Genomic DNA, 23,478 nt, shown 5'->3' with positions numbered 1-23,478 from the left:
CAAGCCCAGTTCCTCCGCTCTAAATACCCTCTCTACAGACCTAGCAGCCCCAACCCCTAACTCTTAGTCAGTCCTTTAGCATTGCATATCTCTGTATTGGGGAGACACCATGCCCTCGGTGTCATCTCCCCCCACACACTCATCCCTCTCCACACACACACACTCCTCCTCCTCCACACACGCACGCAAACTCACACCCACCCACTGGAGCCCAAATGTTGACCCTGAAACGCCCTTCCACCCAAACACAGGTGTGTCTCTGGGCTGGTGTGTGTGTTAGCATGCGCTCGCTCCCTGCATGCCTGCATGCTGCCAGTGTATCTAACCCACCAGAGGGCTGCTGTAGGCTGCATTCAGGCTGGTAACTCCTCATGCCATTCTCTGGCTGTTTCTAAACTAGGTGTCAATTCACAATAGGCTGCTGCAGACCTACCACATGACCCAGCCCAGCCCTGATAGGCTGCTCCAGACCTACCATGTGACCAGTCCTGACTCCACCCAACTGGCTCTGGCAGCACCAGCCATGCTAAGTGCCACCCATCCCGGAGAGTTCCGCCCAGACACCCTCATCCAATGCCAGCAGATCGTCAAGGTGATCGTCATGGATCAGAGCGGCCGCGGGAGAATGGAAGCTTTCCTCAACCAAGGAAGCCCCGCCTCCCACCACCGCCTCATCCAATCAGCGATGTCCACGCCAGTACGTGTCAGAGAGGGAGCTGAGCCCCCTCTGCCTCCCCCTCCTCCCCCCTACAACCACCCCCACCAGTACTGTCCCCCCGACTCCCCCTGCCCTCTCTCACACACCCTGCCTCACCCCCTCCGCAGACGCAACTCTAGTGGCTCCCGCAGCCTCGTCTGACATATCACCCCCTCACCCCTGACCCTACCACACCGTATCATGCACCCTCTGACCTTTTGTTAAATAGTCATGTACTGTATTGGTGAAACACACACAACACAAACACTCATAGACAAAGATAGAGAAAAGGTGAGACGAGGAAGGGAGGAAGAGAAAGCGGGCGGGAAGGAAGTCGGCTGAGAGAAAGGGAATAAGCCGATAAAGCGAGTGGGAGATAATGGAGAGGATTCAAATCAATATAAAATCAAAGTCATCTAATGATTTCATGTGTATTTTTGAATAGGATGTCATTTTGACAACATTTCTAAACAGAGATTTTCTAATGGTACAGCTCTTGTGACACAGTGTCATCTGTACATATCTATATCTGTTCCTGACTTTAGAAAGAACGATTTAGGATGCCCCCTCTCACCCCCTGATCCCTGACTCTAACCCTGCCCTTATGTCACACAGCTGATGGAACACACAGATCTCCTCCATGTGTGGAGCTGTCTGGACATGGAGACAGGTCACCTCAATGACATCATCAACATCATCTAGGGTTTTAGCCCTCCTCTTTAGCACACTATGTTTTGGTGATGTGTGGTATAATATGATAATGAGATGCTTATAATACTTTTGATCGTGAAGAAGTGAGTATGTCAGAGTAGCAGGGAGGGAAGAAGTGAGAATGTCAGAGTAGCAGGGAGGGAAGAAGTGAGTATGTCAGAGTAGCAGGGAGGGAAGAAGTGAGAATGTCAGAGTAGCAGGGAGGGAAGAAGTGAGTATGTCAGAGTAGCAGGGAGGGAAGAAGTGAGAATGTCAGAGTAGCAGGGAGGGAAGAAGTGAGTATGTCAGAGTAGCAGGGAGGGAAGAAGTGAGAATGTCAGAGTAGCAGGGAGGGAAGAAGTGAGAATGTCAGAGTAGCAGGGAGGGAAGAAGTGAGTATGTCAGAGTAGCAGGGAGGGAAGAAGTGAGTATGTCAGAGTAGCAGGGAGGGAAGAAGTGAGTATGTCAGAGTAGCAGGGAGGGAAGAAGTGAGTATGTCAGAGTAGCAGGGAGGGAAGAAGTGAGTATGTCAGAGTAGCAGGGAGGGAAGAAGTGAGTATGTCAGAGTAGCAGGGAGGGAAGAAATGAGTATGTCAGAGTAGCAGGGAGGGAATAATTGAGTATGTCAGAGTAGCAGGGAGGGAAGAAGTGAGTATGTCAGAGTAGCAGGGAGGGAAGAATTGAGTATGTCAGAGTAGCAGGGAGGGAAGAAGTGAGTATGTCAGAGTAGCAGGGAGGGAAGAATTGAGTATGTCAGAGTAGCAGGGAGGGAAGAAGTGAGAATGTCAGAGTAGCAGGGAGGGAAGAAGTGAGTATGTCAGAGTAGCAGGGAGGGAAGAATTGAGTATGTCAGAGTAGCAGGGAGGGAAGAAGTGAGTATGTCAGAGTAGCAGGGAGGGAAGAAGTGAGTATGTCAGAGTAGCAGGGAGGGAAGAAGTGAGTATGTCAGAGTAGCAGGGAGGGAAGAATTGAGTATGTCAGAGTAGCAGGGAGGGAAGAAGTGAGTATGTCAGAGTAGCAGGGAGGGAAGAAGTGAGTATGTCAGAGTAGCAGGGAGGGAAGAAGTGAGTATGTCAGAGTAGCAGGGAGGGAAGAAGTGAGTATGTCAGAGTAGCAGGGAGGGAAGAAGTGAGAATGTCAGAGTAGCAGGGAGGGAAGAATTAAGTATGTCAGAGTAGCAGGGAGGGAAGAAGTGAGTATGTCAGAGTAGCAGGGAGGGAAGAAGTGAGTATGTCAGAGTAGCAGGGAGGGAAGAAGTGAGAATGTCAGAGTAGCAGGGAGGGAAGAAGTGAGTATGTCAGAGTAGCAGGGAGGGAAGAAGTGAGTATGTCAGAGTAGCAGGGAGGGAAGAAGTGAGTATGTCAGAGTAGCAGGGAGGGAAGAAGTGAGTATGTCAGAGTAGCAGGGAGGGAAGAAGTGAGAATGTCAGAGTAGCAGGGAGGGAAGAAGTGAGAATGTCAGAGTAGCAGGGAGGGAAGAAGTGAGTATGTCAGAGTAGCAGGGAGGGAAGAAGTGAGAATGTCAGAGTAGCAGGGAGGGAAGAAGTGAGTATGTCAGAGTAGCAGGGAGGGAAGAAGTGAGAATGTCAGAGTAGCAGGGAGGGAAGAAGTGAGTATGTCAGAGTAGCAGGGAGGGAAGAAGTGAGAATGTCAGAGTAGCAGGGAGGGAAGACTGTTTCTCCTAACTCCTGGCTTACAGATGATTACAATCTGTATTTCTATTCGTAATGTCTGACTTCTACCCTGATTATCATATCTGCGTGTGCATGTGTGTTGAGAGTATGAGGGTCTGCCAGTGTATGTGCGTGTGAAAGGGTGTGTCTGTGTGTGCTTCTTTGCATGTGTGTGCGAATACCATTGATCTATTCTCTGAGGTTTTGCTACACTGGTCCAAGCCTCACACTCAGGAATATACCAGTACTGACGACAAACTGTTCAACATTCTAACTTATTGTTTGATCAGTAATAACATGAACATTGTATGTTATTAACTGGTAATGTTCTAACGTTCCATCTAATTTGTCCTGTTGAATATTCAATCTCACTTTCTGAATCCCTAAAGGGTTAACTATTACCCATTCTCACCTGTTCTCCACTGGACTGCATGTCACATAGGAATGTATATACACACACAGTACACACACATGCACACACAGAGCGTTAAACCACAAAATTACTTATTAAGTATGTTTATCAGAATATTGAATATGTTTCATTATTATTATTATAGAGTGTTGTTACATCTCTTCCTTCCCTTCCCCTCTCTCTGAGGGCTGTGACACGTGGTGACCCACTGAGGCTGATCTTCTTTGTGTTGCACCATATTATTAGAGTATATCGGAATACTGGATATGTGCACAGTATATAGGTGGTATATATATATATATATAAAATGTAAAAGGAATGGACGGACTGCCGATGTGTGTATTTGTACAGAGAGGTGGAAATCTATTTGTTTTTCAGATTATGGGGGCAACAGCACCCCACTGTTACCACGAGAGACACACACAGAGATGATGACACATTATCATAATTAGAGCTCTGTGTAAAGGGCTATACTGTAGCTATGATCACACTAGCGTTAGCATTAGCTAGATGGTTTAGTGGAAAACAAGCAGGAGTCATAGTAGACATTTTAGCATGTTCTAAAGCCCTAACATATCACCCTAACCCTGAGTCTGGCTCGCCTGTCCTGCATCCATCTTGGAGATGTCTTACACTGTTGAAGAGAGCACCTGTGCACCGTCACATTAAGTATTTACTAAGATATCATGTTTATAACAATTACAGTGTTTACTAATGGAATATTTCTAAAGGTTTCTGTTTGAAGAGAATTACATAATAAAGTAGTTTGTACTCTGCCTTGAGCCCTGGGTCCTGTCTGTCTGTTTGTGTGTGTGAAAGGTTTGCCTGCCGACATGACTTAGCACCTCTGAACAGTGTCGGCAGTCAATCTCTTTTGTGTTCACACAGCAAAGACTTTGGAAGTCGTCAGCCACTCAGCCTTGTTAAAATACTCCAAACCAGAAGGTGGCAATAGCGTTGTTTGGCAATGCATATCCATGCGTATCGCTTATGGTCACAATTCTATATTTGTAGAAGGCCCCCAGATTTTGCTTTTTTGTTGTTGGCTCCAAGTGCTTTCTGATTGGCTCCAAGTCAAGCTGTTGGCCACTGACAAGCATTGCGTAGGTTTGTCGCTACCGGGTCGGCACGCGGCAGGTACCGCTTTTGTTCTAGCAAGAGAAGGAACGGCCTCCCACTGTGATAAGTACCTACAGTATCAGCAGTCTATCGGCAGTGAGATTCTCAGTGTATTTCTTGCTTCACTCTTTTTGGGGTGTCATTTTTATAAACTAAACAGCTCACTGAGACACACAGACAGAGTAGGTGAGTAGTGGAGTTGATTTTACTTCTGGTCCAAAACACAGATGTGGAACAAAATACATCAAATACACAAGAACACCCCACAAATACATTATACCTCAAACCCCCCAATTACAATGACAAACATAGCAACACGTGATATGAACGTAGTAACACAGCGAAGCAAACATATGAACACAGTGACAACACTATTTGGCTGAAAAACTTAATATACAAAAACATGATACAAGAATCCAATGAAATACACAGTGGAATGACTATTGCAAGATACCTGTAAACTTCCATGTGTGATATATATCCCTCTCTTTTCTGCCTGTGGACTTATACAAAAGATGCAGGACTCCACGAGGACTAATGGTGTGATGATTCAGGCCAGGTAAACAACTACGTTTCTGTTGTGTTGTTTTGACCCTCCTGCCAGAAAAAAGGCAACTTGTGTTCCCAAAGAAGCTGGAGGAAACATTACTCTGTTTGGACTACACAATTCTCTCTCTTTCTATCATCTCTCCCTCCTCTTTCTCTATCTCTGGTGGAGCAATCCATCTGACAAACAGTCAGTGTGTCCAGGATTTGGCCCCATGACCCAGGGATAGGTGTGAAGTTGACTGATAAGTTCTCAGCCTTTACATCGTAGTCTCCTCCCATTCCAGCTCAACATCACCTGCAAGAGCACAAAAAAGTAGATATGTGAAATGTGCGTTTATGACGTACAGTGAGGGAAAAAAGTATTTGATCCCCTGCTGATTTTGTACGTTTGCCCACTGACAAAGAAATGATCAGTCTATAATTTTAATGGTAGGTTTATTTGAACAGTGAGAGACAGAATATCAACAAAAAAATCCAGAAAAACGCATGTCAAAAATGTTATGAATTGATTTGCATTTTAATGAGGGAAATAAGTATTTGACCCCTCTGCAAAACATGACTTAGTACTTGGTGGCAAAACCCTTGTTGGCAATCACAGAGGTCAGACGTTTCTTGTAGTTGGCCACCAGGTTTGCACACATCTCAGGAGGGATTTTGTCCCACTCCTCTTTGCAGATCTTCTTCAAGTCATTAAGGTTTCGAGGCTGACGTTTGGCAACTCGAACCTTCAGCTCCCTCCACAGATTTTCTATGGGATTAAGGTCTGGAGACTGGCTAGGCCACTCCAGGACCTTAATGTGCTTCTTCTTGAGCCACTCCTTTGTTGCCTTGGCCGTGTGTTTTGGGTCATTGTCATGCTGGAATACCCATCCACGACCCATTTTCAATACCCTGGCTGAGGGAAGGAGGTTTTCACCCAAGATTTGACGGTACATGGCCCCGTCCATCGTCCCTTTGATGCGGTGAAGTTGTCCTGTCCCTTTAGCAGAAAAACACCCCCAAAGCATAATGTTTCCACCTCCATGTTTGACGGTGGGGATGGTTTCTTGGGGTCATAGGCAGCATTCCTCCTCCTCCAAACACGGCAAGTTGGGTTGATGCCAAAGAACTCCATTTTGGTCTCATCTGACCACAACACGTTCACCCAGTTGTCCTCTGAATCATTCAGATGTTCATTGGCAAACTTCAGACGGGCATGTATATGTGCTTTCTTGAGCAGGGGGACCTTGCGGGCGCTGCAGGATTTCAGTCCTTCACGGCATAGTGTGTTACCAATTGTTTTCTTGATGACTATGGTCCCAGCTGCCTTGAGATCATTGACAAGATCCTCCTGTGTAGTTCTGGGCTGATTCCTCACCGTTCTCATGATCATTGCAACTCCACGAGGTGAGATCTTGCATGGAGCCCCAGGCTGAGGGAGATTGACAGTTCTTTTGTGTTTCTTCCATTTGCGAATAATCACAGAAACTGTTGTCACCTTCTCACCAAGCTGCTTGGCGATGGTCTTGTAGCCCATTCCAGCCTTGTGTAGGTCTACAATCTTGTCCCTGACATCCTTGGAGAGCTCTTTGGTCTTGGCCATGGTGGAGAGTTTGGAATCTGATTGATTGATTGCTTCTGTGGACAGGTATCTTTTATACAGGTAAGAAACTGAGATTAGGAGCACTCCCTTAAAGAGTGTGCTCCTAGTCTCCGTTCGTTACCTGTATGAAAGACACCTGGGAGCCAGAAATCTTTTTGATTGAGAAGGGGTCAAATACTTATTTCCCTCATTAAAATGCAAATCAATTAATAACATTTTTGACATGCATTTTTCTGGATATTTTTGTTGTTATTCTGTCTCTCACTGTTCAAATAAACCTACCATTAAAATTATAGACTGATAATTTCTTTCTCAGTGGGCAAACGTACAAAATCAGCAGGGGATCAAATACTTTTTTCCCTCACTGTATGTGTATGCTAGTGTGTGTTCTTGTATATGTGTGTGCTCACCCTCCATAGCTTCCAGTGAGTCCATCTTCTCCAGAGCAGAGTAGTTGATGAACCAGATGGACTGGCTGTTTCCTTTACTGTTCAGCAGATCCAGAGTACTCTGGTGTAGGAACATATACTGGGCCTGGGGACATGCATGAACAGACTCTCTAAGATTCTGTCTGGCCGGTTTGAATGCACCAGGAAAACATGGTGAAACTAGATCATACTATGAAGTATCATATCCATATCACAGTAAGAATATTTCATTATATTATGATACATGTTGTATAAATGCATATTTCTCACCAGGTTCTGCACCATACACATCCTCTCACTGCGTAGTTCAGCCACCAGACCGTAGATGTCCACAAAGTCATGATCACTGACGTGTTGGATCAGGTGATCCAGCGTTATAAACACTCCTGTCCTGCCCACGCCAGCACTGCAGTGCACCACTATAGTGGTGTTCTCATGCCTGTTGGCTCTGATGGCTCTAACAAACTGTATGAGTGTGGTGCTGGAATCTGGTACACCATGCTCTGGCCAAGAGGTGTAGTTGAAGTGGTGAACCACCATGTAGTCCCCATGCTAGGGGGAGAAAGGGAGAGACAGAGAGAGGGGGGGAGAAGGAGTGACAAAGGGAGAGAAGGAGTGACAGAGGGAGAGAGAGCGAGGGAGTTAGAGAAGGAGAGAGAGAATAATGATTTTATTGTCAAGAGGATAACTCTGAACTTGTTTACTCTGAGGTACTCAAACATACACTGATTGTACAAAACATTAGGAACACCTGCTCTTTCCATGACAGACTGACCGGGTGAATCCAGGTGAAAGCTATGTTCCCTTAATGATGTAACTTGTTAAATCCATTTCAGTGTAGTTGAAGGGGAGGAGACAATTGAAAGTAGGATTTTTAAGCCTTGAGACAATTGAGACATGGATTGTGTATGTGTGCTATTCAGAGGCTGTATCGGCAAGACAAAATATTGAAGTGCCTTTGAACGAAGTATGGCAGCAGGTGCCAGGTGCACCGGTTTGATTGTGTCAAGAACTGCAGTGCTGCTAGATTTTTCACGCTCAATAGTTTCCTGAGTGTATCAACCAACAATGGTCCAGAACCCAAAGAACATCCAGCGAACTTGACACAACTGTGGGCATTGGAGTCAACATGGGTCAACATGGGCCAGCATCCCTCTGGAACGCTTTTGACACCTTGTAGAGTCCATGTCCCGATGAGTATTCAGACCCCTTGACTTTTTCCAAATTTTGTTACATTACAGCCTTATTCTAAAATGGATAAACTTGTTTTTTTCCCCTCATCAATCTACACACAATACCGCATAATGACAAAGCCAAAACAGTTGACATTTTTGCTAATTTATAAAAAAAATATATATCTTATCTAAATTCTAAAAATCTCTCTTTGCTTTGTCATTATGGGGTATTGTGTGTAGATTGATGAGGGAAATAAACAATTTAATCAATTTTAGAAGAAGGCTGTAACTTAACAAAAGGTGAAAAAAAGTCAAGGGTTTGTGGAATACTTTCCGAATGCACTGTATGTATGTGTGTGTGTGTGTGTGTTACCCGCTCCACTTTGAGAGCTCTGACGGTCCAGTCAGGATAAACGTCCTCTGTCAGCTTGGTGATGATGATGTCCCCAAACACTGTCACCGGCTTATTGTCCTCTGGCCAGTACTGGTGACACCGGATCTAAACACACCCACACACAGCACACACACACAAAATTGGTGACCGGATCTAAACAGACATACGACCCTGACACTACTAAAACCTTGGTCCAGTCCTTACCCTTCCTTTCTCATAGCACTGTGTGAGCATAGCGATGGTTCGTGTGCGAGTCTCCCAGATCATCCTCCAGAAGTCAGCCACAGTGCCGGGGAGAGGACCCTGGGTCGCTATGAACTCACTAGGACACAGGTAACCCTAAGGGGGAGAGGAAGAATGTTATAGTCAGAACAGAGTAGGTCACAGGTCTCCAGTTTTGTAGTAAACACAAACGTTGGGGTGTTTAGAAATGTGAGCTTTTCTGAAAGCATGAGTGTTCTCTTTTCTCTCTGTGTGTGTGCGTGTGACTCACTGAGATGAAGCTAGCGTTGATGTAGTCAGATCCAGGCATGCCAGGTTCAGACAAGAGCTTCACACGGTTGTTGTTGTCTGTAGAGGAGAGAATGTGTTAGGCTGTGTGTGTGTGTGTGTGTGTGTGTGTGTGTGTGTGTGTGTGTGTGTGTGTGTGTGTGTGTGTGTGTGTGTGTGTGTGTGTGTGTGTGTGTGTGTGTGTGTGTGTGTGTGTGTGTGTGTGTACATACAGGGTTTGATGTTAGTGAAGCGGTTCTTGGATCTGTTCCAGGGAAGGTCAGCGTCTGAAGTAGCCAGATCCTGCAGCAGTTTGGGCAACTCCTGGAGAAGACAGGGTTAACGCTGTCAATCTACATACACACACACACAGGTTTTCACAGGGGTCAGAGGTTAGAGTTACATACTGCAAACTCTTCCTGGAACTTGGTGTTCTCGTTGGCACACAGGTCTTCTACATGCTGCAGGAAAGACTTCTTATTGACCGGCCTGAGAGACAGAGATAATCAGAATCACGTTTTTTGTCCTACAAGAGGAAAATCTTGGCACAGCTCACACATGAATGCATAAACCATATATGAAAAAACAGATCATACAAACAGAAGGTGGGGGTAAGATAAATCCTTCACAGGGCAGCAATCCAAATCCAACTATTATTGCCCAACAAACTCACATAATGTACACATAGAACAACATACACACTCATTAGGTGACTTACTTGAGAGACTTTCTGTAGCTGAGAAGTCTGAAACAGAGTTGACAGAACAATATGAGTCACACCAGTACACTGGGAGTACAGCAGACTTTACTTTCCATTACTGTACAGTTACAGACAGACTGGCACACTGAACAGCACTTCAGTAGACTAAAGCCATGAGAGACAACAATACACACTGCCAACTGTAGCAATGCAACACAGCAACACACACATAGAGTGTTATATAACAAGGGCTACACACACTGAGTGCTACACACTTGAAGGGCTACACACACTGCCCATTACAACTTACTGGATGACAAATATCTCCTTCCGTCTAAAGAAGAAGGAGGAATACCTGGAGAGAGAGTTTGAGAGAGGAGTTGGAGCAAAGCTTGATGATTAGTTGATCATTTGAGTCAGCTGGGGCAAAACCCAAAACGGTGCCCCTTGGGGTCCCAGGGACCAAGTTTGGAAAACCCTGGGTTAGAGTGAGAGTGGAGAGCACAGACAGCCTGTGTGTGGTGGTGTGTGTGTTTATGTGTGTACTGTAGTATGTGTGTGTGTGTGTGTTAGCAGCAGCCATGCACATTCTGTAGGCATGCAGGTAGAGTAGTAGAGGCAGAGTGAGCATAATGTTACAGTGGGTAAACCTTTGTGAAGTTGTGTGTGAATGAGAGAGAGGGAGTGTGTATGTGTGAGAAAAAGACACACACAGGCATACACACACTGACCTGTGTAGTTTCTCTTCCTTCAGCTCCAGGTCAGCCACAGCAATCAGTTGATCCAGTTTAAACTTGGTCTCTATAATCTCCGCCTCCCGGGGAGAGTAGGTTCCGCCCTCCTTCTGACGCTGACGGATCCTGTCGTTGGATGAGGAACATGTCAATCACTCTGACACAACTGACTATGGCTGGCTGGGTTTTGACTAGAAAACTTGAGGTTTTAGATTTCAATACTCTAAATAATACTTTTAAAATAAATTGGATTCTGAAGTATGTTAAGAACCAGAACAGTATTTGGAATGTCTTCCCTAAGTATTTATTTGACTCTGTTGGTGGTTTAGAATGTTTGCTTCAATGTAATTTTGATGTTGATAAAATCCCAGTAAAGTTGGCCAAATTCCATAAGCAGGCAATTTTAGCTGGGATGTTAGCGTATAAACACAATTTCCCCCCTCACAGATACTTTATATGGAACAACATATAAGATATACGATTTAAAAGTAAGTCTCTTTTCTTCCGTAACTGGTTTGAGAATAAAATTATTTTGGTTGGTCAGTTACTGAATGAGGATGGATATCTACTTTCTTGAATTTCTTGATACATTTAAAATTCCAATAACTCCGAAAGAATATGCAATTGTTTTTGATGCGATTCCAAGGGGGGTTGTATCTCTTTTAAATTCCTCTGTGGTTGATGTAAGTAACATAGATTTACATTAAAATATATTCTTTGGCAAATTAACATCAAAGATAAATGTAGTAATAAACAGATTAGGAATATTGTTTGTGATACTACAATTCCCTCAGCAAGATTCCTTTGGTCAAATATCTATGGTGATATACAATGGGGGAAAGCATGGAAAATTGCTAACAAATATTGTATCAGTAACAAGGTAAAGGGAGTTTCATTTAAAATGTTACATAGAATTTATCCTGTGTAACATGTTTTGAAAAGATTCAAGCTGAATATTGACTATAAATGTGATTTCTGTGGAATGGAGAAGGAGACCATTTTGCATTTGTTTTTTGCCTGTATTTATAGTAGAATTTTTGCTATTGACATACAGATTTTGTTACAAAAAAATAGGATCGGTTGTACTTTTTAACGGTGTTGATATAATGATTTATTTCAGAAATTCTGACATATAAAGATGTAAAGATGTAGTATATTTAATTCAACTGCTAATAATACTAGGTAAATTTCATATTCACAAATGCAAATGTTCTAATTCAAAACCTAACTTTTTTCACTTTATAAATTAATTGAAACAATATGGCACTACTTTAACTAAAATGAAAAACAAAAAGGCAATTAAAACTTGTATTATTAATGAATATGATTTGTTTGTTTAGGATTCCTGTCAATGTAAATCGTTTGTACGTATGCTTGTTTGCATGTGACTATTCCTCTTTTGTTTGTTGATATTTGTTAATAATAATTTTAAAACGTTAAAAAAAAAAAATATATATATATATAGAAAAATAAAAAACGACATAACTAGAGGCATCAGCTGTAACCAGTTTACCTGACAGAAGCGTAGATGATGAGGATGAGCAGCAGGGCCAGGAAGAAGGAGAGGAGAACTCCCAGAATGATCTGTTCATCTCTGGTCAACAACCCATCCACTGACAGACAGGAGGGGTTGAGGGGAAGAGAAAAAAAGAAGCCTTTCGTGAACTAACACTTGCACTTACATTGACGGGCTGCAATGGAGCGGGTCGAGAGCTTCAAGTTCTTCGGTGTCCAAATCACTATGGACTTAAAATGGTCCACTCAACCACGCACAGTCGTAAAGATGATGCCTGAAGAGCTTCTATTCCCAAGCCACAAGACATAGCTAACATAATGGCTACACGGACTATGTGAGTTGACCCTTGCATTTTTTTTATTTTTTTTTTTGCACTGTGTATATGCATACTCACAGGACTCTACACACTCACGCACACTGACACTCCAACACACGCATGTCATGCACAAACATTTATACTAACTCTACAGCACACACACGTCCACACACTCACATACAATCATCATTTACTCTGCTTGAGCTCCTGTTCCTCTTATAGTATATTAGCTCAAAAGTATCGTGGAGCTCCTGCACCTAAATATAAACAGTACCGGCACCCAAAATGAGAACAGGTGTTGTACCGAAAATCACCCCATGCCAGAATTCTCCCCCTCTTCGCGTTCTTCATTGCTGCGACTTGTTTGCTAGTTGAGACTTCTGCTCTTCACTCCGTTGTCAGTTTAGCCTACATTTCACTGACATAGTAGAAGAAAGCATTTTTGTCTGCAGTTTTCGGTTTGGCTATTTGTTTCGGTGTATTTGGCGGTCTAGCTTGCATGGCGCCCGGTGCCGCCCCCCGCAAGATGCAGCCCTGGGCGGCTGGCCATGTCGCCCGTAACTAAATCCGCTACTGATTTTGTATTAGTCTATAAATAAATCTCTTTGCCAAAATTCGTCATCTCTCCCATGTCTTATTCGACTAGTATGTTTCAAAGTGTAAGGATAATAATTCAGCCATAGTTGTTCTGAAATGTTTATTGCTTGCCAACATTTTACTCCCTCTATGTTTAATATAACACACATACATTAATTATTAATTTCGGTTGCCTATCCTGACGAGACGTTTGTTCTATAGAAAGTATTTGACTCTGATGTGTGTCACAGCAAGTATTTGACTCTAGCCACAAAATTAAGGAAATTAGAAGAGGGGGGGATTCTGGCAGGGGGGAGATTTTCTGCACGACAGGAACCTATTTCAGTCGAAGTCAAGCACTGACTATACACATCTACCTCCATTAGTCCAGTATCTCTGCACATTGAAAATAATATGATATTGAAACTGACCCTGTATATAGTTTCACATTTTCTCTGTTCTTCTTCTTCTTCTTCTTCTTTTTTCTTGTGTGTTTTTGTTCTACCTTATGATACTTTTAGTATTGCATTACTATTGATTCCTGCATTGTTGGGTTTAGAGCAAGAAATGCGTTTCATGTACTTGTGCATGTGACATTAACTTGAAACTTACTAGCTCTGAGTTTGCTGATAGCTACTTTATTTAGGAGAAATGTACTTACTGAGACATGTGGTTGTCCCACCTAGCTATCTTAAGATAAATGCACTAACAGTAAGTTGCTCTGGATAAGAGCCTCTGTTAAATGACTAAAATGTAAAAAATTCAAATGAAGGAGTGAGAGTGGTGTTGTTTAATCCGTTTTAATCATCGGAGAGGAAAGATGTTTGTGGAGAGAAGAGGAGTGCTTACCTGCTGTTCTGATATGCTCAGAGTAGTCAGAGTCTGTGTACTGGCCCCGGATGTTGGTGGCTCGGAACTTAAACCTGCCACACAGACAAAGACATGCACTGTATTAAACTTTGTACGTATGTGTGTGTATGTGTTTATATCTATGTGCACGTGTATGTGTTTACATGTTTGTGTTGTGTATACTCACACGTAGACAGTGTTTGGTTTGAGGGGTCCGTTACAGAGTGTGTTACTGTACTCTTCAGTCAGACAGTTGTCCTTCTCTCCGATGACATAATGATCATCCTGGTGGTCTATGCGCTCCCCCCCTGAGTCTCTATGTTCCAGAACCCTGTCCCTCACAATGCTGTGTCTAATGCGTGAGAAAGTGAGTCTGCTGGTTTCTGTGTCCCTGCTCATACGGTCCCTCACGCAGAGTGGGTTGGGGAAGCCATTGTCTGTTAGGTAGGGGGCGGAACGAGAGAGAAATGCTGTCTTCCAGTTGGTCAGGTTCATGCTGTCCATCACTGAGACAGAGAGACAGACAGATGTCAGACTAGACCTATAGCAGTGGCTCCTACATATTTTAGTTCAAGATATATTTTCTGTGTGATAGATGTGTGTTTATGTGTGTGTGATGTCGTACCCCCAGATTCGGACATGATGACCTGGATGCTGCTGATTGGTCCGTTGTCATTGCTGTAGAAACAGGCTGGCATGCGAACAATAATGCTCCTGGAGGTTACCATGGCAACTCCTCCTCGGTCCAGCACCACCTGGGGTCTCTGGGTGGGCTTGGCAGGAGCTACCCACACACACACACACACATTTCTGTATCATGAAGTGTTCGTAGTGCATACACATATATTCACAATATGACACCCCCTATGACTAAGTTTCTAAGGCTGTTGGGGTTATAAAGGGGTTATGTAGGGATTATGAATGGGTTATGTAGTGTTTATGTAGCACTGTACCTTTGATCCCTGTAGTGATCTGAACCTCTGAGCTGGGGGGGCTTAAACCTGCTCCGTTTACCGCTGCAATCTGTGTGTGAGAGAAGAGAGAGAGTTGGCCGGAGTGTTTCAAATGGTGAGAATACTTTTTCAGAAAGCACAATTGTTCTATGACACTGTGTGTTCCTCACCCGTATATTATAGTTGTGAACCATGTGTTTGTGTAGTTGTGCCTGTGTGTGTGAGATCCTCACCCGTATACTATAGTTGTAGCCTCCCTTCAGCCCGTCGATGACTGCGGTCAGGGTGCGGTTCTCGTTTTGGACCACGGTGAGGCGGTTGATGGTCATCTCTAGCTGGCCCTGGCGGTAGACCAGCACCGTATAGGAACTGATGTTCCCATTAGGCTCCTCCGGGGGGGCAAAGGTCACAAACACACGGGTCACTTCCTCTGGAATTACCTGGAGGGTCACGTTCTTAGGAGGATCCCTGGGCTCTAGAGGGAGCAGGGGAGAGGGATGGAGGGAGGATGAGGAGGAGGAGAGAGAGAGTGCTTAACTACCTTCTAGCAGTTGAATAAAGTAGCTACTGTATTGCTGTATGTGTGGGTTCCTCACCCTCCTCCATTGTTCTGATGACAGTGGGCTCAGTGGCTTGTCCGTCCCGCCGTGCGTTCTCCAGTCGTCCAGTGAAGGCGGTCACGGTCACAGAGTAGCGAGTGAACGCAGTCAGGTTCGACACAACTACGGTCCTCAGCTCCTCTGGGCCGCGCACTACAGACTGGTTTAACCCCTCGCTATCCAGCTGAACAACAACACAACATACAGATGTAAGAAACTCCTTTTTTCTCATTATTCTTTGAGTGTGTGTGTGCATGTGTACTCACAGAGATTACGTCTATGAGGTAGGAAGTGGGGCCGGTAATCACATCTGGGAGTTGCCATTCGATACGGAGGCCGTTGGAGGACATGGTCATTGAGAGGTTGCTGGGAGGGGCATCAGGGTCTGAGGGGAGAGACAGGTATAAATATACACATACTGCCAGAATTATTGCCACCCTTGATAAAGATGATAAAATAAGACTGTATAAGCTATATTGTATGCTAATTTAAAAAATATATATACAGTACCAGTCAAAAGTTTGAACACAACTACTCATTCAAGGGTTTTTCTTTATTTTGACTATTTTCTACATTGTAGAATAAATGTGGGCGGCAGGTAGCCTAGTGGTTAGAGCGTTGGGCCAGTAACCAAATGGTTGCAAGATCGAATCCCTGAGCTGACAAGGAAGAAATCTGTTGTTCTACCCCTGAACAAGGCAGTTAACCCACTATTCCTAGGCCATCATTGTAAATAAGAATTTGTTCTTAACTGACTCCTGAGGATGAAAAGGTTTTGTTGTGGCCTCTTCACGACTGTCTTGGTATGTTTGGACCATGATAGTTTGTTGGTGATGTGGACACCAAGGAACTTGAAACTCTCGACCCGCTCCCCTACTGATTATGTTTTGCTTTTCGTGTATTGTTGTGTATAATAATGTGTGTTTTAATGTGTTTATTGTATTTTGATGTGTATTGTGGTGCTATACAGGGCTCAACTGGTCTCAACATTGAATCTTTTTTTGTATCGTCATTAGCACAATATTCATTATCCTAATTCTAGCTCCAAGACGCCGGCAATTAGAGAAAAAAAACCAATGTAGATTGTGCTGATTTATTGTCTCATTGAACCATGTCGCACACTGTAGTCTAAAACAATTATGTCATATCTGAATTATGTAATCTTTATGCACATTCACCATTGTATTAGTACATTGTATTAGTATAAAATAATCAATTTTCCTAATTTTTTGGAGCATACAATATAGCACAGTCTTTTTTGCTCATCTTTGTCAAGGGTTCCAATCCTTTTGGATGTGACTGTGTGTGTGTGCGTGCGTGCGTGGGTGTGTGTACTTACTCCCAGCCAGTGTGTGTGTGTATCTCCAGGGTGTGTGTTCTCCTGGCCCAGCATTAGTAAGAGCTGTGATTCTGAAGCGGTAGAGGCGGTACTTGGCCAGAGACTGGAGAGTGATGCTCCTGTTGCCCTCACCACCATCAGAACCATTCACTGACACCAACACCTGGCCAGGAAGATCATGAACATGAATATGATGTTGAGTTCAATGTTAGGAAATGTATTCTGCAGATATACATGTAGACAGATGTACGACACAGTGGCTTAACAACATTTACATTCAGATATCCAGGTAAAATTACCTCCTGATCCACACAGCCTGGAGCCAGGGAAGGGCTCGGCTCTGGGAGGTGTGTGGCTTCAGAAAGGGGTGTGTTGGACAGGCAGTCAGGTGACAGCAGCTGCACGGTGATGCGGTACTCAGTGAGCATGCCCAGAGCAGAGAGGGGAGCAGCCCATTGGAGCGTCACGCTGGTGGACGTGGTCTCTGATACACTCAGGAATCGAGGGACACCAGGAACTGCAGGAGGATATAAGAGTGGGTTGAGTTGGTACAGTTCATCTGGTCTCCTGGTGTAGTGTACATGTGTGTGTATGTGTGTGTGTGTGTACCTGACTCGGGGTGTGTGTAGGCAGTACAGTTGACCTGGTCTCCTGGGCCGGCAGAGTTGACAGCCGTTACGGTGAGTGTGAATTCTGCGTCCGGCGCCAGCCCACTGACCGTATACTGGTTTGTGTCAGCCTGGTGTATGTATGACTGTGAGTCTGAGTGTCTGTCCACCTGGACCTGGTAGTACAGGATGCGTCCATTGGGGTTGGCTGGAGGCTCCCAGTGTAGGAACACAGAGTCCCAGCCCAGACCAGAGCAGGATAGGTTACCCACCACTTCAGACACTGGGGCCAGGAGACACAGGGTTTATGCAAAAGGATTAATAGCCAATTCCACACGCATATGGCACTTGATTTCTAGTTCCACAACCATACATACCCACACACACATACCACATACATACCGGACTCATTGGTTGTGAAGGACACAGGAGTGCTATACTGGTCTCCATGACCCACTCTGGTGTAGCTAAGCACACTGATCTCATAGGAGCTGTGAGGCCTGAACCCACTCAGCTGTCCTTCTGTCCACGGACCTGTAGAGTTCTGAGAGTCAGAGAGAGGGAGAGAGAGAAAAATTAGGAGATCTTATAGACAGAACATAGCAAAGTTGCAGCACTCCAGTTTAAAAATGTTAATGTTTCTTTGTGAGTGTTTGTGTTTGTATGTGTGCAGTACCTGATATCTGATTGTGTTTGTGTTAATCTCCCAGATCCTGAAGCCGTAGTTTGTGACCACACCATTGGGTTCCAGAGAGGGTTCCCAGGTCAGCCACACAGAGAAGGCTGTGTGGTTATACAGAGACAGGTTCCGGGGAGGAGACATCGGACCTGGTGGAACACAATGTTAGAGTACATTACTGGCCTTCGTCTGTATGAAGCAGCAGTTGGAGGGGTTATGGTAGGGCAGAGGCTATAGGTTAGTAGGGGTTAAAGGTGAGAGGTTAAAGATGACCTGCTTCATCTGTGTGCAGCATCAGTAGTAGCGGGGGTCCGGAGCCCTTGCGGGTGGCTGCAGTGATGGAGAGGTTGTAGGCTGTGTAGGGCAGGAGCTGTGTGAGTGTGAGGGTGGTGTTGGGGGTGTGTGTGGTGTTGGAGCCGCCAGGGCCGAACATGGTGAGGAAATACTCTGTTATCTCTCCGTTGGCCTCCAGGGGGCGCTGCCACACCACAGACACAGAGGAGGACGACAGGTTCCTACTGGACACCAGCACTGGAGCTGAACTGGGAACTGGAGGGAGAGAGTGGGTTAATAGTATGTATGTGTATGCACATGTGTGCATTTGTGTGTGTGTGTGTGTGTCTGTAGACTCACTATCATCATCAGTCCTCACATGCAGCAGGCTGGTGTGGTTGTGGGCCGGGCCGGCGCTGGTTGCCGGGGTAACGGTGAAGACATAGGGATAGTACTTCCTGAGTTTGGTAAACAGGAAGACGTTATCGTTGGTTGTCTTGGTGATGGTATTGTTGACAGTGGGGGGTCCGGGGGGGTTGGTGTTAGAGAAAGAGGGGTTCAGAGGTTTAGGAGGTTGGGGGTGTCCTGCTTCCTGCAGGGTGAGCAAGTAGAAGGGGCGTCCGTTGGGTTCCATAGGGGGATCCCAGCTTACTATGATGGCTGTAGAACTGAAGATCTGAGCACTGAGATTGTGGACCGGATCACTGGGAACTGTGGGGAGAGAGGGGGAATTAGTATCACTGACTGAACTACTATCATTCTTCAGACTCAGTCCCAGCACTAGAAGAACACTACAGGTTATTTATGCTGTATATACACATAATACTACATCTACACCCAAACCAGCAACATCAACCAATCAAACACTGGCGCCACCCCAGGGAGAGAAACACACCAACAAACATAAAACAGCACTTCGTCATCATCATCATCATTAACAACATCGTCATCATTAACATCATCATCACCCCATGAGTCATATGGAGAGAATAACCTCAGTGTGGAATAAAACAAGAAAACTTTGACCAGAGAAACTTCAAATCGAGAAACAAAAAAACAGAGACATTTTGAATAGCAGATACTCATCCTGGCCACACCCACTTCCGGTGTCCATCCTCTAAGTTCCGGTCACTGAGTCTGACCATATGGAGAGAGCAAACTGAGCATGTGCACCAGGGGAAACAGGGATGGAAAGAAGGAGAGACGCAGAGATGGAAGATATAAGGAGGGAGGGGAGACCTCAGTGAAGGCAGATTGAGAGGCTGGTGAAGTGGATGGATGGGTGGAGGAGAGAGGGCGGTGTGTGGGTGTCTGAGCCCAGGGCAGTGAGCCCTGCTGGGCTTGGCAGGGCAGGAGAGGCAGGGTGAGCTGGAGGTCCCGTGGCTGGAGCACAGAGGCAGAGACACACAGTCAGTATTAGAGACATCTTCAGACCGAAACAAGAGGCAGTCACTATTACACGTCAGATGAAGGCAGCAGTCTGTCTACACAATTTTTCCCAAAATCACATAAAAACAAAGAGATCATCGTCAAATAGGAACCATAATTACATTTCTTTTGAATAACACAAAAGCTACTATTTTTATCTACATAATTTATTTGACAGGAACATTGCTACTTCTTGTGATCATCCAGATACTGCCATTTGAAAATGATTCATCTGCATCTTAAGCTACAGACTAAACTACTAACACGAATACAATAATGACCTACTCACAAAACTACATGATGAAACATCTCTACTGGATGTATGTTGATAGCATTGTGACATTGTTGATAGCCAATGTGTTTACAAAAGAACTGGATGCCTGTATCATTGCTCTGTTTGGAATATAAGACATGATCAGATATCCAACAGGTCAAAGAGTGAACTTCCACAGGGTTCAGTAAAAGGAGATACAAACTGGTTGTCTGAGGTACGGAGGCCTCGGAGGGACAAAAAGGGCCAGTTTGTCAGACTGACAGACTTACCTCCTTTTACCAGCCAGCTGAAAGTTACACTTCAATCGCAGAATTTTTACGTGATTTTATCAAGTTCAACAAGAGGTTGGAAAAAACAGTGCAGACTCTGTGTGTGTGTGTGTGTGTGTGTGTGTGTGTGTGTGTGTGTGTGTGTGTGTGTGTGTGTGTGTGTGTGTGTGTGTGTGTGTGTGTGTGTGTGTGTGTGTGTGTGTGTGTGTGTGTGTGTGTGTGTGTGTGTGTGTGTGTGAAACTGACCGCCATCTGGGGTGAGTAGGTCTAAAGGATCAGTACGGACCCCTCCGTCCCCCTGCATGGTGCTTGAGGTCAGCCAGAGGCTGTAGTTCTGTCCTCCTCTCAGGCCAGACAGACAGTAGGACAGGTCCTCCCCCAGAGAGACAGGGTCCAGCTCTGACACTGGGATACGCTGATGGAGAGGAGAGAGAGAAACAATGCCTTTACAGTAGAAAATAACACACTTTTACACATGAGCATACAGTGTGTGTGTGTGTTACTCACCTGCTTTATAACAGTGTTATTGTCTGTGTAGTACACAGTGTAATGCTGTATAACTCACCTGCTCCGTGACAGTGGTATTGTCTGAGTAGTACAGAGTATAGTGAAGGAGGATTCCATTTGGCTGAGTGGGGGGTTGCCAGAGGACGGTCACTGAAGAAAATGTCAGGTTCACCAACGACACATTCTGGGGTGGGTCAAATGGCACTGGAAGAGAATTGCAGGAGTGATTTGGTGCAAGTTGCATGTCACTTGTGTTTACTAAAAATAAACTGGAGGCATGTTCAGTTGGGACTACAAGATTTTCTCAAAGGTTTGTGTGTGTGAGTGTTTGTGCATGCGTGCTTGCCATACGTATATGTGTGTGTGTGTACCTGTGTCAATAATACTGAAGCTGATGTATATGAGGACTCCCCCGTCCCCCAGGCGTGTCCAGCTGGAGACAGAGGCGTTGAAGCGACTTTCTGAGTCAACGCTGACCACTACCGCTGTACCTGTTACATTCTGCCACACCTCAGATGACTCATTCCTACAAGCGAGAGAAGGAAGGAGGAAGAAGAAGAAGAGGCCATGTTGGAGACCATGTTGGAGCTGTTTGGAGGCTGGAATTCATGCTTCAATCAGAATGCCTCATCCCTCAACATCTCCTTTTTCAACATCACATCAGCAGTTGGTTTCAAACTAACGATCAATATTGAAATAAAACTCACCAGACTTTGACTATGTAGTAGAGGATCTCAGAGTTGGCCTCTTTCGGCGGTTCCCATGACAATTCTACCTCGTAGTCTGACAACTTCCTGGCTAACAGGAACTGAGGGGGAGTGTCTGGGTCTGAAACACACTTCCTATTATTTAAGACCAACCAGGTTGCTAGGGGAAATGGACTGGAAGAAGGAGAGAACGTTAGCTAAACGCTCCTTGATCGTTGGAAATAGCGCCTGCTTGCTGGCTCATCTGTAAGCAAAGCTGGTTGGTTAGAAGTGATGGTTTTGATGTTGTTAAATAACACTGTGGTAGCCCCTGACCTCTGTCAGAGGATCAGGAAGACGAGAGACAGAAAGGAAGTGAGAGGAGGTGATGATGAACCTTCTGTGGTCCACCATAGTCCACTACACGGCCACCTGAAACACAATGACCCTAACCATGGTCTCCCTCTACCTCCCCCCTCTTACCCCAGATCCCTCACTCCATTGGGGTGATGTATAGTGGTTTACTGCGGTGGTTCTGGGGTGTGTTTGTGTGTTAGAGAGGCTCTCACCATCCTCCAGTGTGGTGATGTTGAGTGGGTCACTGCTGTGGTTTCCAGGGCCCATTCGTGTGTGTCCCTTCACCACCAGAGTGTATTGCGCAAACTTCCTTAGGTGAGTGATCTGGACGTGGCTAATGGGTGTGGTCAGGTTGAGGAAGTGGGAAGAGTTTCGCAGCTCAAGGCTGTAAATCAAATCAAACTTAATTTAAAGTTTATTTTCATCATGAGAAAGTACACATCCAGAATCCATGCAGAAATGTACCTGTAGTGCGTGATAACTCCATTGGGCACTAGGGGGGGTTCCCAGGTCACATTCACCTCATTGGGACTGACGGACTCATAGGACAGGCCGTAGGGAGGGCTTCCCGGTACTAGAGGGTACACACACACTTCAAAATGAGGCGTAAGTGTGTGCATGTGCCTAGTTTGTGTGTGTGAAATAAAAGGTCAAATAGGGGGGTGCTTATATTTGTCCTGTTTCACTGCATGTAGAAGTGGGTAACCACTCGGAGAGTGGTGTGTGTGTTTGTATGTACTGTATGTGTGTGTGTGTGTGTGTGTGTGTGTGTGTGTGTGTGTGTGTGTGTGTGTGTGTGTGTGTGTGTGTGTGTAGACTCACCGTCCTCCCCAGACAGCATAGTGAGTGTGTCTGAGGTGTGGTTCCCGTGTCCGAGGCGTGTGTATGCTCTGACAGACAGGTTATAGTAGGAGAACGGCATCAGCCCTGTCAAAGTCACTCTGGGGACAGAGCTGTTCAACACTGCCACATATGATTGGTTCTCGTACAGGACCTCATACTGTTGAATCACCCCATTGGCTCTCTCCGGGGGCGACCAAGAGAGGGTGGTGGTGGAAGGAGAGGTGTCTACCACTGTTAATCCTATGGGTGGGGAGTCAGGTTCTGAGAGGGAGAGAGAGAGGGATAACATTGGACTCTATCATGAAACCCACATAATGAGAGAGGTGGGGGTGTGTGTATGTATGTGTGTGTGTGCCAGGTACCATCCTCGGGTGTGACAGCGAAGATATCGTCTCGGTCAGACAGAGAGCCCTCTCCTACAGCAGTAGATGCAGCCACTCGCAGCTTATAACCTGTATACTTCCCCAGCCCTGAAACACACAGCAAGCAGCTTATAACCTGTATACTACCCCAGCCCTGAAACACACAGCAAGCAGCTTATAACCTGTATACTTCCCCAGCCCTGAAACACACAGCAAGCAGCTTATAACCTGTATACTTCCCCAGCCCTGAAACACACAGCAAGCAGCTTATAACCTGTATACTTCCCCAGCCCTGAAACACACAGCAAGCAGCTTATAACCTGTATACTTCCCCAGCCCTGAAACACACAGCAAGCAGCTTATAACCTGTATACTACCCCAGCCCTGAAACACACAGCAAGCA

The 23,478-nt window shown here is 45.2% G+C and overlaps 2 protein-coding genes across 3 annotated transcripts in view; one reads left to right on the top strand and one right to left on the bottom strand.

Annotated features, from left to right (window-relative positions):
- Positions 1 to 1,732, top strand: part of LOC139539998 (IQ motif and SEC7 domain-containing protein 3-like) — a 43,828-nt gene extending 42,096 nt beyond the window's left edge. Inside the window, exon 15 of one of the 2 annotated variants that reach the window (XM_071343467.1) lies at positions 401 to 1,732. In XM_071343467.1, the coding sequence (XP_071199568.1) occupies positions 401 to 859 (459 nt within the window). In that variant the 3' untranslated portion in view covers positions 860 to 1,732. The remainder of the gene's footprint in view (positions 1 to 400) is intronic. The other variant, XM_071343468.1, reaches the window with a different exon arrangement.
- Positions 1,733 to 4,773: 3,041 nt separating this feature from the next.
- Positions 4,774 to 23,478, bottom strand: part of LOC139539319 (phosphatidylinositol phosphatase PTPRQ-like) — a 64,240-nt gene continuing 45,535 nt past the window's right edge. The window contains 34 exon segments of the mRNA XM_071342145.1: positions 4,774 to 5,434; positions 7,132 to 7,255; positions 7,420 to 7,701; positions 8,698 to 8,823; positions 8,923 to 9,057; positions 9,212 to 9,288; positions 9,441 to 9,531; positions 9,615 to 9,696; positions 9,926 to 9,952; positions 10,218 to 10,262; positions 10,639 to 10,767; positions 12,155 to 12,254; positions 13,899 to 13,972; positions 14,086 to 14,404; positions 14,524 to 14,682; positions 14,852 to 14,921; positions 15,085 to 15,326; positions 15,448 to 15,634; positions 15,717 to 15,835; positions 16,790 to 16,952; positions 17,089 to 17,306; positions 17,399 to 17,680; positions 17,800 to 17,941; positions 18,074 to 18,225; positions 18,350 to 18,625; positions 18,710 to 19,060; positions 20,567 to 20,735; positions 20,886 to 21,031; positions 21,199 to 21,353; positions 21,535 to 21,655; positions 22,083 to 22,255; positions 22,336 to 22,444; positions 22,693 to 22,974; positions 23,076 to 23,183. Coding sequence (XP_071198246.1) covers positions 5,397 to 5,434; positions 7,132 to 7,255; positions 7,420 to 7,701; positions 8,698 to 8,823; positions 8,923 to 9,057; positions 9,212 to 9,288; positions 9,441 to 9,531; positions 9,615 to 9,696; positions 9,926 to 9,952; positions 10,218 to 10,262; positions 10,639 to 10,767; positions 12,155 to 12,254; positions 13,899 to 13,972; positions 14,086 to 14,404; positions 14,524 to 14,682; positions 14,852 to 14,921; positions 15,085 to 15,326; positions 15,448 to 15,634; positions 15,717 to 15,835; positions 16,790 to 16,952; positions 17,089 to 17,306; positions 17,399 to 17,680; positions 17,800 to 17,941; positions 18,074 to 18,225; positions 18,350 to 18,625; positions 18,710 to 19,060; positions 20,567 to 20,735; positions 20,886 to 21,031; positions 21,199 to 21,353; positions 21,535 to 21,655; positions 22,083 to 22,255; positions 22,336 to 22,444; positions 22,693 to 22,974; positions 23,076 to 23,183 — 5,273 coding nt within the window. The 3' untranslated portion in view covers positions 4,774 to 5,396.

The sequence above is a fragment of the Salvelinus alpinus genome, chromosome 15, assembly GCF_045679555.1.
Source record: "Salvelinus alpinus chromosome 15, SLU_Salpinus.1, whole genome shotgun sequence".
Taxonomy (NCBI): domain Eukaryota; kingdom Metazoa; phylum Chordata; class Actinopteri; order Salmoniformes; family Salmonidae; genus Salvelinus; species Salvelinus alpinus.
Note: the sequence above shows the minus strand (reverse complement) of the source record. Positions and strands in the feature narration are given on the sequence as shown.